Below are 12,408 nucleotides of genomic sequence, written 5' to 3'. Positions count from 1 at the left end.
CACACACACCGGTAGAGTTTCTCTTAAGTGTGTATATATATACACATATTGATGGGTTTGCACACACTACACACAGACAGACAGACAAATTGCTTGCTCACATGCTCATCTGCATACACAGGATGTCTCATACAGAGGCCGGAATTTCAAAAGTCTTGTTCCTGCCTTCCGCCCTACCCGCCACCCCCTCTCTTTTCATCCCCTGCTCTCCATTGCTCCCTTCATTTTGATCTCCTGATCCCCTGGGCACCAAAGTTCTTCTTTTCCCACAGTATGACAGCTGATATGTCTGATGTTTTATTGTGATTGGACCAAGAGAAGGAACTTTTGGGAGAACTGGGCTAATTTGCATATATTTGTTATACTGATGTGAAATACTCTACAAATGTCAGTTGGAGGTTTCACTCATTTGAAATTACAAGGACAAAGATTACACTTTGCTACACTTAAAGATGTACATGCATGTTCATTTTCAAAACTTTTAAAACCCAAACTTAATGTTTTAAGGGGGCCAAAGTGCCCTGTTTGTGGTGGGCCATGGACAAAAAATTTAATTAAAGGTAAATAAGGTGGGAATGTTTTAGAAATGTATTCTTAACACTAAATTATATTGTATTACTGCAGTACTTCAGAAATGCACATATAATAGCAAATGCAGAATTGAAGAATTTATAAAGTGTTAAACATATTTGGATGAGGTGCGTGTTTAGAGTATCTTTCTAGTGGGCAGTGCTGCCTGAAAGGGTGTGCATACACTTGAGTTTGTCACTTTACTAACCACCTAACTTAAATATCGTTTTTCACAGTGCTCTCTTTTTTAAAAAAGTGGTTCTTCAAGGGTTCCTCAAGAAACTCTTTTGGCATTGGTTAAAACCATAGTGACTCAAACCATTTTTGCATGAATAAATTATTGTTTGCTTGGTTAAATGGTATTTCTCTGGGATGGATGTGGAATCATCAAGGGATGAACTGTCGTCCTTTAAGGTACTTTTTAGAACTTCTCGGCTATGTGACAATAAATACTTAGTGAATCGTTGGATTGCTGAAAAATAACACCAAAGTTTACTGCATTTACACAAAGAAGTGGATTAATGTGAGGTACAGTAAATGTATACAGGTTTGCTTTAAATACAGGCCTTTTTGTTCAGGGCAATCACAGCTGTTAACCACAGCTGGTGCCAAAGAGTAAACATTCCTTATTTCTGTGGAAGCAATTTAGATAGTCAAATACTATCTAAGGTCATACTGTAAGAACTCTGACCTACCTGAGGGTCAGTTGTCTAGCTTTTGGGATTACTCTCATACCTTTGTGTATTTTTAATTATGAACAAATTTGAAAGATCAGGGTTTTTTTTTTTACATTGTTTTGTGGTTGAGTGTCCGAAAGGACATGGCATCAGCCTCCAAAGTAGAAGACTCCTCACAAAAAGTCACATGGTGTAGGGCCCTAACCCGCAACCCCAGGACCATGGAACTCTCTGACAGTGACACTGCCTGCTGCGCCATATTCATGTTGATCTCCTGACACATAATACACAGGCACTTTATTTGAATGTCATGGCGTAAAATAAATCAGTGATCCTAAAAAGAAATATTAAACATGATGTCCCTAAGCAGAGAGCTTATTCAACCCATAAGAAGAATCTTGTTGCATATGACATTATTCTTCTTTTTCAATTATTCAGTATTTAATTAAACTTTGAAATTTTGTAAATGTTACTGTCCTTTTTTGTGTCACTGTCATGGTAAACTCGCCTTAAATCTTTAGAAAGTGTAAGATGAGATCAGGATAGAATGATACTAAATATTTCTAGCAATCATTTGAACACAGCTCTCATTCACATTGTATAAACATTTCATGATGAGGGGACCAATAGAATTGTCCAGAATTTTACATTGATGTCCATTGAAACGTAAGTTTTTTTTTCCTTCTCCAGTCAAGGTACTATTCTGGAGATATGTGTTTTTCTTTGGACAGAATATAAAAGTATAAAATTGATATGCATTAAATTGTCTATTCACATAACTGGCTAATGCTTATGGTGATGATCAGTTTTACTAGACATAGTCAAAGCACTAAAGATATTACTAGACCCTGCTTCATTTGAAGAAGGCCAGGCTTTTAGAGAATGGTCTCTACTTCTTCATTTGGTGCCAGTCAATTATTTCACTATTACTCTGATTCTGTGCTCTACAACAGTTTCACTGCTCTGAACTACACCTTTAACTACATTTTAACTTTTTATTTGTATTGTGGGGTTGCTTCAGTACAGTCTTATTGTGAGACTGCGAGAGATAAAACGGTAAGAGATTTTTGTTGTTGTTATTTGAACATCATGTGAAAATTAAGTGAATGTAGCCAACTGGCCAAAATGTATTTAGTGTTCAGATATTTCATTTTACAGTGAACACAAGACTGACATAATAGACGTCCATGGGTGACAGGCATTCATTACTTTTTCATAACTCCAGGGCAAAATCAGTGCAGCAAACTCTGGATACCAAACATGTCTTGACTGACACCAAACATGTCTTGACTGATCTGCGTTTGATGGACATAAGAAACAATGTGAATTAGACATTTCCATAAACCATTTCATTACAGTATGTAAAATGTAAAGGCCCAGTGAAAGTGAGCGTGGTGCTCGAAACAGGAACGGATGGAGGAATGGAGGGAAGGAGGATGTCTCAGTGAAATTGTGGATGAAATGGTGGATGGATTTTTTTCCCCCTTTTTTTGGATGGGGTGTGTTTTGGGGCGGTTGAAGGGCTCAGGTTTCAGCGCCCGTGGGGGTCTGGGGCGGCCCGTATTTTGGACTATACTAAAGATTCATAAATGCACACAGCAGACTTAAAACCGCGGAGCTCGTGCTGACGCGGTGGGCTACCGTCGGGATCTCCCCTAAGAAATCTCCTCTATCCTCACACACTCCTAGCTGCTCCCACTCTCCTGAGCTCTGACTGAGCTTCGCCCAGCGCGGCGACTTCTCCCAGGCGGACCTGCATGTCTAATTTCTAGACATGTTCAGATTTGTGGATTCACGGACTGTCCTGCTTCTTGCAGCCACGCAGTTTGTTTTACTAGCCGTTGTCAGAGGCCAGCGGGAGGATGACCGTAAGTTTGTAACTTTTTCATTTAAGTTTTTTTTTATTTATTTTAGTTTATTCTTGTAAGAAAAAAAGTAGAATTCCACCCCCCTCCCCGTTGCCTTGGCGACGTGCGGGGCGAGTTTGGACCAGACTCCACTGGGACTGTGGAATTTGCGTTCTTTTCTGTAATTACACCTGTTGTTGTAGTTTTCAGAAGCTCTTAATATTTTCTTTAAGGAAAACGGCATTTCATAACTTACAGACTCCAGACGCTCTTTAGCTTAAGGCTGCCCACCGTGCGCTTTGTAACTGAAACCCTTTGGCTGTATCTCAAACAGCTTCACGCTCACTACATAGGGCACTACATAGTTTAAGAAATTATGGCCTGTCCTACCGAATAGTTCACTATAATCTTTCAGACCGTGGCTCAATGCCACGTTTTCATTGAGATTCATAGTGCACTTTTGGGGCATTGATATTTCATTTATAGTGAGTACGGAGAAATGTGTGTTTTACGCTCTATAAGATTCGATTACTTAAAAAGTTGTATCTGAAACCAGATACTGTACATAATATACTAGTGAATTCACAACAGTTTTTGTTCTATTACGTTTGATTAATTGCATAATTTATTGCAATTATGTGTTTTTGCACATAGCCTAAGAGTTTATATCAAATTGATCTTTAATCCCCAAACAGTGCACTGTTTGAATTTTTTTTGCCTTCTATACCCAAATACTGCACCCTATAAATATCACAGTGTTTTGTCCGCATGAGGCTGAATCAGAAATGGCTCTTTGTTAGACACTATACACTGTTGGGGTGCAGGAGGCATTGTCATAAGCCCTACCTAGTGCACTATGTAGGGAGTAGGGCGCCATTTAAATTTAGCCTAGTTCTTTTTCCAGACTTCAGGAAACTCTTATCATTCCCAGGTGTCTGGTCAACAGCTGAACAGTCATAAAATATTTAAGATATTTTGAAGTTTAGTGAGTTACAAAGTGTTTTGGGTTATTTTGCAATGTGAAAGTTTGTTAAAAAGGGATAGGGTTAAAGTTTCTTAGTACCTTGCTTTAACTTCTTTGAAACCTTAATGTTTTTCACGGAAAGTGAAATTTCCACTTGATGGAGCTAAAACTGGCCTGCAAAGTTTGACACAGACCCAAAATAAATGTGCACCACTCAGTTCACAAGAAATTTGGAATTTACTTAGCATACTCAACTCCTCTGAATCTGTTTAATTATTAGGGACAAACATATTATTACTATTATTATTATTTCATAATTTCATAATGTAAATGTGCATTTAGGCAAATGGCAAGTTTTTAATTCATGAGACAGTGCTTCTAACATAGCTACCAATTAATTAAGCTTAGTTGAACAAGACACAACATGTATTATATTATATATTTGCTGAGTGCTGTTACAACTAAGAGTGACTTAAGCACAAGGCAAATGCATTTTGTGCCCTTATGTTATTTATTGTTTTAGGACCTCCTGTGATAATTAACAAATGACCTATTGCAGCACCATTTGTTACAGCTCTCGACAAGGAGACGAATCATTTGTCCAGTTGCTGTTTACTTGGTGTGTTAGTGCATGCACCTGTGTGTGTGTGTGTGTGTGTGTGCATGTGTGAGAGAGATTATGACTAGCTGCAGGTCCCAGGAAGGATCAAATGGTGCTCAATCAGCAAACATTCAGAAGGGGTTTAGAAAGTATAGGTTTTTTTGGTCAGAGTTAGGGCATAGTTCAGTAGATCTGGAGATTTGGCAAAATGGGTGGGAGGCCTCAGGAATGTCGTCTGAGGGGATGAAGCCCACAACAGAAAACATCAGACTGGCAGGCTCAAAGGGACACATGAGCCACTTGGGGGGTTTGGGGGGTGATGGGGGGTTATGGGGGGTTGGGGGGGGGGGGGGGGTGTTAGAATTAAGATTTTAACTACATGCTTTTTTCTTCTACTTTAATAAATAAGGTAATAGACAATGAAAATAGCACTGGACTATCTGTTTGGGATGACCCTTATAACCCATAGTATATAAATCATGAGCAATTTAGGATTTTATAGAAGGATTGCATTCATGCAAACGTTTTATGCTGAAGGCAACTACAGAAAAGCAATTCATCTTATATCTAAGACTGGAGTGCTTTTACACAGACATTTGAAAGACAAACAGGCCCAGAACTATGTGTGTGTTTGTGTCTGAGGGTCGCTCCCTGCGACCCACTGTGGAGTGTTTGCACTGGCAGAGGGTGAGACCATTAGATCCAGATGGAGGTTGTGAGTATGATGTGTTTGTTTAAGGCACCAGCCCGTCAATGCTACCCTGTGTGTGTGAGAAAGGCCCATTCATGGCCAGGTTAGTAGATGGAGGATTCAGTTTCACACTCAGACCAAAGAAACCCACATTTTACAGTAAGGTGTAAGATATGCATCTCCCATAAATCAATGTAATTTTCTTTCCTAATAATATGTTATGTTAACATTATTTATGGTCATGCAATCTTACAAATAAAAGAGCAAGAAATTGTAATTTGCATGATGTCACAGAAAAACTATATTTGGTTCCCAAAAAATCTTTGGGTGGAAAATATTTCTTTAGGGAATCATTTTTTGTAAATGATATTTTTGAGCACAAAGAACCTTTCCAAATTTTAAAGACTATCCACATCTTATTTTCAGACTTGATTTTAGATCATTAAAATGCTTCTTCTATGGCATTAATCAAATGAGAGAGATTTTACAAAATCAGAATCCCTTCTGTGCAATGCTGTACTATTATTAGGGCTGTCACTTGATTTTATCAGGGATAAAATATTTATAGATTATTTTGAGAATAATTGATTCTAATTAATCAAATAGCATATAACATGGGCTTTCTCAATTAATATGGCTTAAAAACAGTGTAATCTATTTAAGATGTAAGAATAAATTAATATATACCATTTTATATAAACAATTTTGTATTTTATGAATTTTTAATGAAGACCATAAAATATGCTGAACTACATTCCCAAAATGGCATTTCTACAAGTTTTATTTTTTGCTGAAATTTTTACAGATGTAATATTGACAGACTGTGGTATGAGGTGGTGATGGATGGAGACAGCTTCCAAAGGCTCTTATACCCAGGGTCATCATTTAACTATGAGCTCTCTGACAATAACTGTGGGATAGAAAATCTAGGGAGGCCAGTTAAACTTCAGACTTATTAGTGGCCAAATGAATTATGTAAAAACTGATATGAAGTTATATTTTATGAAGATGAGAAATTGGTATAAGGGCTTACATACAGACACATTTGGTTTAAGGAATGAGTGAGGATTATAGACATGTGAGTTATCATTTGCATAAAACCCATAATATAAAGTATTACAATGGTGTAGAGGTTAGTTTGTGTGTGAGAGTGACTATGACATGAACATGTGTGTTTGTGTTCACTTGTCTCTTACCCCCACACACACCTTGGGGCCACAGAGGGGGAGTTAGGTGGCTGCATCCAGGATGGTCTCCACTACGAGGACCGTGCAGTATGGAAGCCGGAGGCGTGTCGTGTCTGTGTGTGTGATTCGGGGGCGGTGCTCTGTGATGAGGTCATCTGCGAGGAGATGAGGGATTGTGCCAATCCCATCATTCCACCTGGAGAATGCTGCCCCATCTGCCCCGCCGATCTCGAGCAGCCTAGCGGTCCGCTCTCTCTCTTTCTCTCTCTCTCTCTCTCTCTCTCTCTCTCTCTCTCTCTCTCTCTCTCTATCTCTCGCTCTCTCTCTTGCTCTCTCTCTCTCTCTCTCTCTCTCTCGCTCGCTCTCTCTCTCTCTCTCTCTCTCTCTCTCTTTCTCTCTCTCTCTCTCTTTCTCTCTCTCTCTCTCTCTCTCTCTCTCTCTCTCTCTCTCTCACTTTGCTCAACACACCTGCAAAACTGTTTCACACACCTACCTACAGCTCCACACTCTGTTTTGAGCTTCACAACTAGCATTTAACTAAGCCTCACCCACACACACTTCAGTGGGAGGGGCCAAGGTTATAAATGACTGAGTTTGGAACTCAAAACAAAGAATCAAGTGGAAGAAACAAGAACACTTCAAAGTTTTTTGTCAGACACAAGAGAAACATAAAGAAACATAAAGTGTCCGTCAAAATGAAAGTTTCTCAGATTTTGTCAGGGTTTTTATTTTGGGATAATTCTTTGATCCTTTTTCAAAGTGAGTCCAGCTTGTTATTGGCCTGACTATATATAAAGTTAAAAGTGCCAATTATGATGTTTAGGCTTCTAATCCACTTCATGAAGAAATATATGTGTTCAATTTTAGACACCACAAGCAGTCATCCCACTTACATTAATTTATATGTATATATATTTAGTGCAGTAACTTATTTAGAGGATGTTTTAGGTTTTTTTTTTTCAGATACATTTAGGCACAAAAGTTCTGGTGGTTTAAACAACAAGAACATTTACTTATATGCCCCGAGATGCTTCACAAATGCAGACAGCATTCAGAGATTAGGCTGTTCAACACTGGGTCATGGAATGTGCTGAAAAATATTAATTATCAGTACATTTATTTGTTATGCCTCTCTATTGTGTTTACACTGGTCAGAGGAGTCTGGCTGAGTGAGAGGTGTTATGAACCCCTCTATAAATTCTATAAATCCTTATAAACAAGCATAATCTCTCAAATCTCTCAACCTCAAGAGCTTACTAAACAATCACTTCAGCTGAAGAGAAAGTCTAGTGCTAAATTATTAATTCAAGCAGGTTAAAACCCAGGTAGATTATTCCTACTCAGAGAAAAAGAGACTGATTCTGATACTTTTTGAAAGTTACATTTTACTTGAATTCTGACGGTGCTTTTGTTTCAGTATGAACATAAAACTGAGAATTGTTCTTGAAACACAAAGCTTTTCATGCACCATGAGAGTTATTCAGTCCAATGATCAGATATGGTGCATGAAAAGTTTTGAAATTACACTTCAAATAATGTCTTACCCTTGTTAAAACACTCACAACACATCGTGTGTGAAACAAAATGCTTATTACTTAACCATTTTAGCAATGTCTCATTGTATTTGCTGAGAGGTTAATAAAATGAGCAGATCAGGAAATGTAATTGCTGTAGTAGTAACTGTTAACTGAAGCATTGCTTTTCCTAAACACTAACTGCGCAGAATGGGTTCAGCGGATGATGGCCTTGGTGCGGTAATTAGTGCAGTTTTCCTGTTTCATGCCCTTTTACCTCATCCCATCCAGGAACAGTTGTTGATTGGTTTTGTCAGTTAAAGGGACCTTGTCAAAGCCTAGACTTTCCTAATTACTAAGGCAGTCTTTTAAAAGTTCTGGATTCCTTTAATCATTACAGCTTATTCTTTTGTCACATAGTTGTTAGTGACCCAGATTGACCTTCCTGTGTTATTTCAGTACTGATTTCAGTAGTTTCCAAAGTTACTACAGTTTTTTTTTTGTTTGGACATTTGAAGATGTTGCTCTTTAACTTCTTATTATCATATTGATTATTAACTGTGTCAACTTTTATTAATGCTGCAATGTTTTATTTGTATTGATGTTTATTAACATTATTCCCTTCCTTTCCATCTTTCAATCTGTTATGACTACAGAGACCCTTGGTGCAAAGGTGAGAGAAAAAGTCTAAATATTTAAAATTAGGATGCAGTGCAAACAATACAGATATAAATAAATATAGTTACATTTGAATATCATATAGAAGTATATGATCACTAATGGTTTACACAATAATAAGGCTCTAACAATTTTTTCTTGTACTTACAGGGACAGAAAGGAGAACCTGGGGAAATTGCAGATGTAAGTTTACTCATTAAACTGAATTGAAAAAACAAAGATTTTAACACAAATTAATAAATCCTATGCATTCACTAGATTTTCCAGCTTGATTCTTTATGTCAACATTGTGAAGTGAAATAAAGTTAGGCATTAGTCTGTGATTAAGGTTCATTCATAATATGTTAATATGTTTAAACATGTTACTTTTTGTGCTTCTGCAGGTTGTAGGACCAAGAGGACCCCCTGGCCCCATGGTATGATTTAATAATTGATTTATTTTGATTGTTATTAATAAGAGGAAATGATGATGTCATAGTGGTAAAGTGCAGTCCCAAATATCTCCACCAGGGGTCCCCTTTAGCTGTGGGGAGCCAGATGAATTCTTCCCAATCACTCATGATATAGTATGAAATATTTGATTATATTTAGTGTATAGCTTGGGGATAAAGCTTTTTAATGTGGCTGCTGTTTTAGGGACCATCTGGAGAGCAGGGCCCACGCGGAGATAGAGGAGCTAAGGGTGAGAAGGTAAGACAGTTTGCTTTTCTGACATTTTTCATTCCAGTCTGGAGTATAATGAGTCAGGGATAATTCTCTGTAATCTCAATGTGCTAGAGGGGGGCACTGAAAGTGCTCAGCAGGATGCTGTCATGTGAAAGGGATTTTGCTAATCTCTCCACATTGTTTTTTTTTTCTCGTCTGTTCTCTTTCTCAGGGAAGTCCAGGCCCTAGAGGAAGAGATGGCGAACCCGGAACTCCAGGCAATCCTGGACCCCCTGGACCTCCTGGACCATCAGGCCCAAATCCCCCTGGACTTGGAGGAGTGAGTTTTGTCTGTCTTCTTCTATTCTTGTTTCTTTCTGTCCAGTCTGAAATTTACTTTGAATGTGAGTAATGTTTGGGTCTGTGTTTTCTTTAAGTCCATTTTCTTTTGTACCTGTTTAGAACTTTGCAGCTCAGATGGCTGGTGGTTTTGATGAGAAAGCTGGAGGAGCTCAAATGGGTGTGATGCAAGGACCAATGGTGAGAGACAGGACTTCCAACATAGATGCATTTATTAGCATGATTCCTATTATTAATATCCAGAGGTGACAATATCTTATGTTATAGTAAATCCATGTCGGTATAAGAGATTATAGCTGCTTAGAATTCTGTGCTATTGCTAAGAAACACACCTATAAAATAGTGAATTACCATTATACATTATACCATGTATACACATTACCAGTTATAAAACACTATGTACAAGAATGGCAGAGACTCATGCTCATGAACTGCACACTGTTTTGATGCTCCCTCACATTTATGTCATATTGTTTATTATTTTGTGTTCTGTATAGATTTTTTCAAAGAAAGCTCCTACAATGCTTATGACACTTTACAATAAACTTCAGAATGATGATAAGAAAACATTAATTTCTACCTCTGAAGTCTCAGGGGGGAAAAAAATGTAAATTTCAACACCTTGGTTAGTGGCACCCTCTAGTGGTGAACAAAAGGATGACTATTGGAATTCACCTACAGCAAGCACAAAAGCAACCAATTCAACAAGTTCTTATACATTCCAGATGGTCCATTCACATCATAGTATACATTTTATTGCACATTTTTATATTACAGCTTTTTGTAAATCAACTGAACTTATATTGAGTCTATATTTCTGTTTCTGCAGGGCCCCATGGGTCCCCGTGGTCCCCCAGGCCCCACTGGTGCACCTGTAAGTATATTCTTTTGTACATATGTACACTATATTTTACAGTACTATATTTTTGCAGTTTTAATACTAAAACCAAATTGGTAAATATAATAAACTGCTTTATTTTCATAATAAACTAGTGCTAAATTTATATAAAAGGTATAGCATAGTAATATCCAAATGAAAGGAAATTAATGGAATGCTTGGAAAGAAATGATCTGGATGAAACCCTCACTCTCATCTGTTCAAAATCTAGGGCCCACAAGGTTTCCAAGGCAACCCCGGAGAACCTGGTGAACCTGGAACCTCTGTGCGTATCACACCATCCCCTCTGATGTTACCAGACTCTACACATTAAACCAACATGCACAAAGCCTCAATACACACACATGCCTCATCTTTTGTTGGCATGTCTTTACCATGCTCACAATGCACACTTAGAAAGATCAGGCTATTAATGATCATAGTAATGTTCATATTAATATTACCAACAGGGACCCATTGGACCTCGTGGCCCTCCTGGACCATCTGGAAAACCTGGTAGTGATGTGAGTAGTATTTTTAAAATCCCATACTGAGCATTATTCATGTATCTGATTATTTCACAAATTCATTACATTTGTGGTGCTGATGCTTACTTTTCTTTAGGGTGAGGCTGGCAAATCGGGTAAGCCTGGTGACCGTGGACCCCCAGGGCCTCAGGTAAACACTATTTTAAATTATGAGAAATAATAAAAATTGCTTTGCATTGCAGGTCAATCTTTAATATTCTGTTTGTTTGTTTGTTTTATAGGGAGCTCGTGGATTCCCTGGAACACCTGGACTTCCTGGCATCAAAGGACACAGAGTAAGTTTTTGCTTTTTAGACTAAGTTCCTGACTTAGACTAGAAAATTGGTCCTGCAGTCTAGATCTACCTCTTTTATGTACATGTGCATAAAGAAAATAATTCTGATACTTGATTGTGCTTGTAGGGACATCCCGGTATTGACGGTTCTAAGGGAGAGACTGGAGCTGCTGGGGCTAAGGTATGAAATCCAACTCCCTTCAGGTTATTTAGTAAACATGAAATCAAGTATGTGTATTGACGTAGTAGCTGCTTTTAATAGATGGCTTTATGGGAACAAAACTCTCTTCACATATTCTCTATTCGAGTTCTCTGCACATATCCTTACAAATGCAACACTGAAAATTCTTGTGACCTCAGATCACAGACCAAGCCAAACAGATAAATGCAGTCATTAGATATGTATTAAACATTTTTTATATATATATCCTAATGAATTCTTTGTTTTTGTAGAAATATAACTACACCTGATCCTTTTTGCCAGAATAGTCTAGGCATGGAATCTTATGAATGCATATTTACATGAAAGTATTATGTTTTTCTCAGCATGTTTCACAGAAGAGTAATTGGAAATTGTGAGATTTATTCAGTTTGTGTATTGAGAATGTTCTTGTCTTATACATTCATCTCTCTTCTCTTCTTCTCAAAGGGTGAGGCTGGTGCTCCAGGTGAAAATGGTGCTCCTGGACCAATGGTGAGTTATGGAGATTACTTGATATTCAAAGATGATCAGTAATGACTACACCTGTGCTGAAACTGTTTTTTTCTGCATATAGTGTCCCTTCACTTGGTGACACAAAATTTAGTGGCCACCAGAGTGACGTCTTCTTGTGTAATGTTTGCTTCTTCCATTTTGCTCTTGTATTTCAGGGCCCTCGTGGTCTACCTGGCGAAAGAGGACGCCCTGGACCCTCTGGTGCAGCTGTAAGTGGGCAACCACGTTTCTCTCTCCATGATGAAAAATGACTCATACTA

The 12,408-nt window shown here is 38.0% G+C and overlaps 1 protein-coding gene across 2 annotated transcripts in view; it reads left to right on the top strand.

The window, feature by feature from the left end:
• The first annotated feature begins 2,873 nt into the window (after positions 1–2,873).
• Positions 2,874–12,408, top strand: part of col2a1a (collagen, type II, alpha 1a) — a 30,569-nt gene continuing 21,034 nt past the window's right edge. The window contains exons 1-16 of one of the 2 annotated variants that reach the window (XM_066643302.1): positions 2,874–3,115; positions 6,572–6,781; positions 8,708–8,724; positions 8,880–8,912; positions 9,113–9,145; positions 9,366–9,419; positions 9,607–9,714; positions 9,837–9,914; positions 10,564–10,608; positions 10,844–10,897; positions 11,082–11,135; positions 11,236–11,289; positions 11,381–11,434; positions 11,561–11,614; positions 12,083–12,127; positions 12,304–12,357. In XM_066643302.1, coding sequence (XP_066499399.1) covers positions 3,022–3,115; positions 6,572–6,781; positions 8,708–8,724; positions 8,880–8,912; positions 9,113–9,145; positions 9,366–9,419; positions 9,607–9,714; positions 9,837–9,914; positions 10,564–10,608; positions 10,844–10,897; positions 11,082–11,135; positions 11,236–11,289; positions 11,381–11,434; positions 11,561–11,614; positions 12,083–12,127; positions 12,304–12,357 — 1,041 coding nt within the window. In that variant the 5' untranslated portion in view covers positions 2,874–3,021. The remainder of the gene's footprint in view (positions 3,116–6,571; positions 6,782–8,707; positions 8,725–8,879; positions 8,913–9,112; positions 9,146–9,365; positions 9,420–9,606; positions 9,715–9,836; positions 9,915–10,563; positions 10,609–10,843; positions 10,898–11,081; positions 11,136–11,235; positions 11,290–11,380; positions 11,435–11,560; positions 11,615–12,082; positions 12,128–12,303; positions 12,358–12,408) is intronic. The other variant, XM_066643303.1, reaches the window with a different exon arrangement.

The sequence above is a fragment of the Hoplias malabaricus genome, chromosome 14 (assembly GCF_029633855.1).
Source record: "Hoplias malabaricus isolate fHopMal1 chromosome 14, fHopMal1.hap1, whole genome shotgun sequence".
NCBI classification, from domain to species: Eukaryota; Metazoa; Chordata; class Actinopteri; order Characiformes; family Erythrinidae; genus Hoplias; species Hoplias malabaricus.
This window is presented reverse-complemented; position numbering and strand designations above follow the sequence as displayed.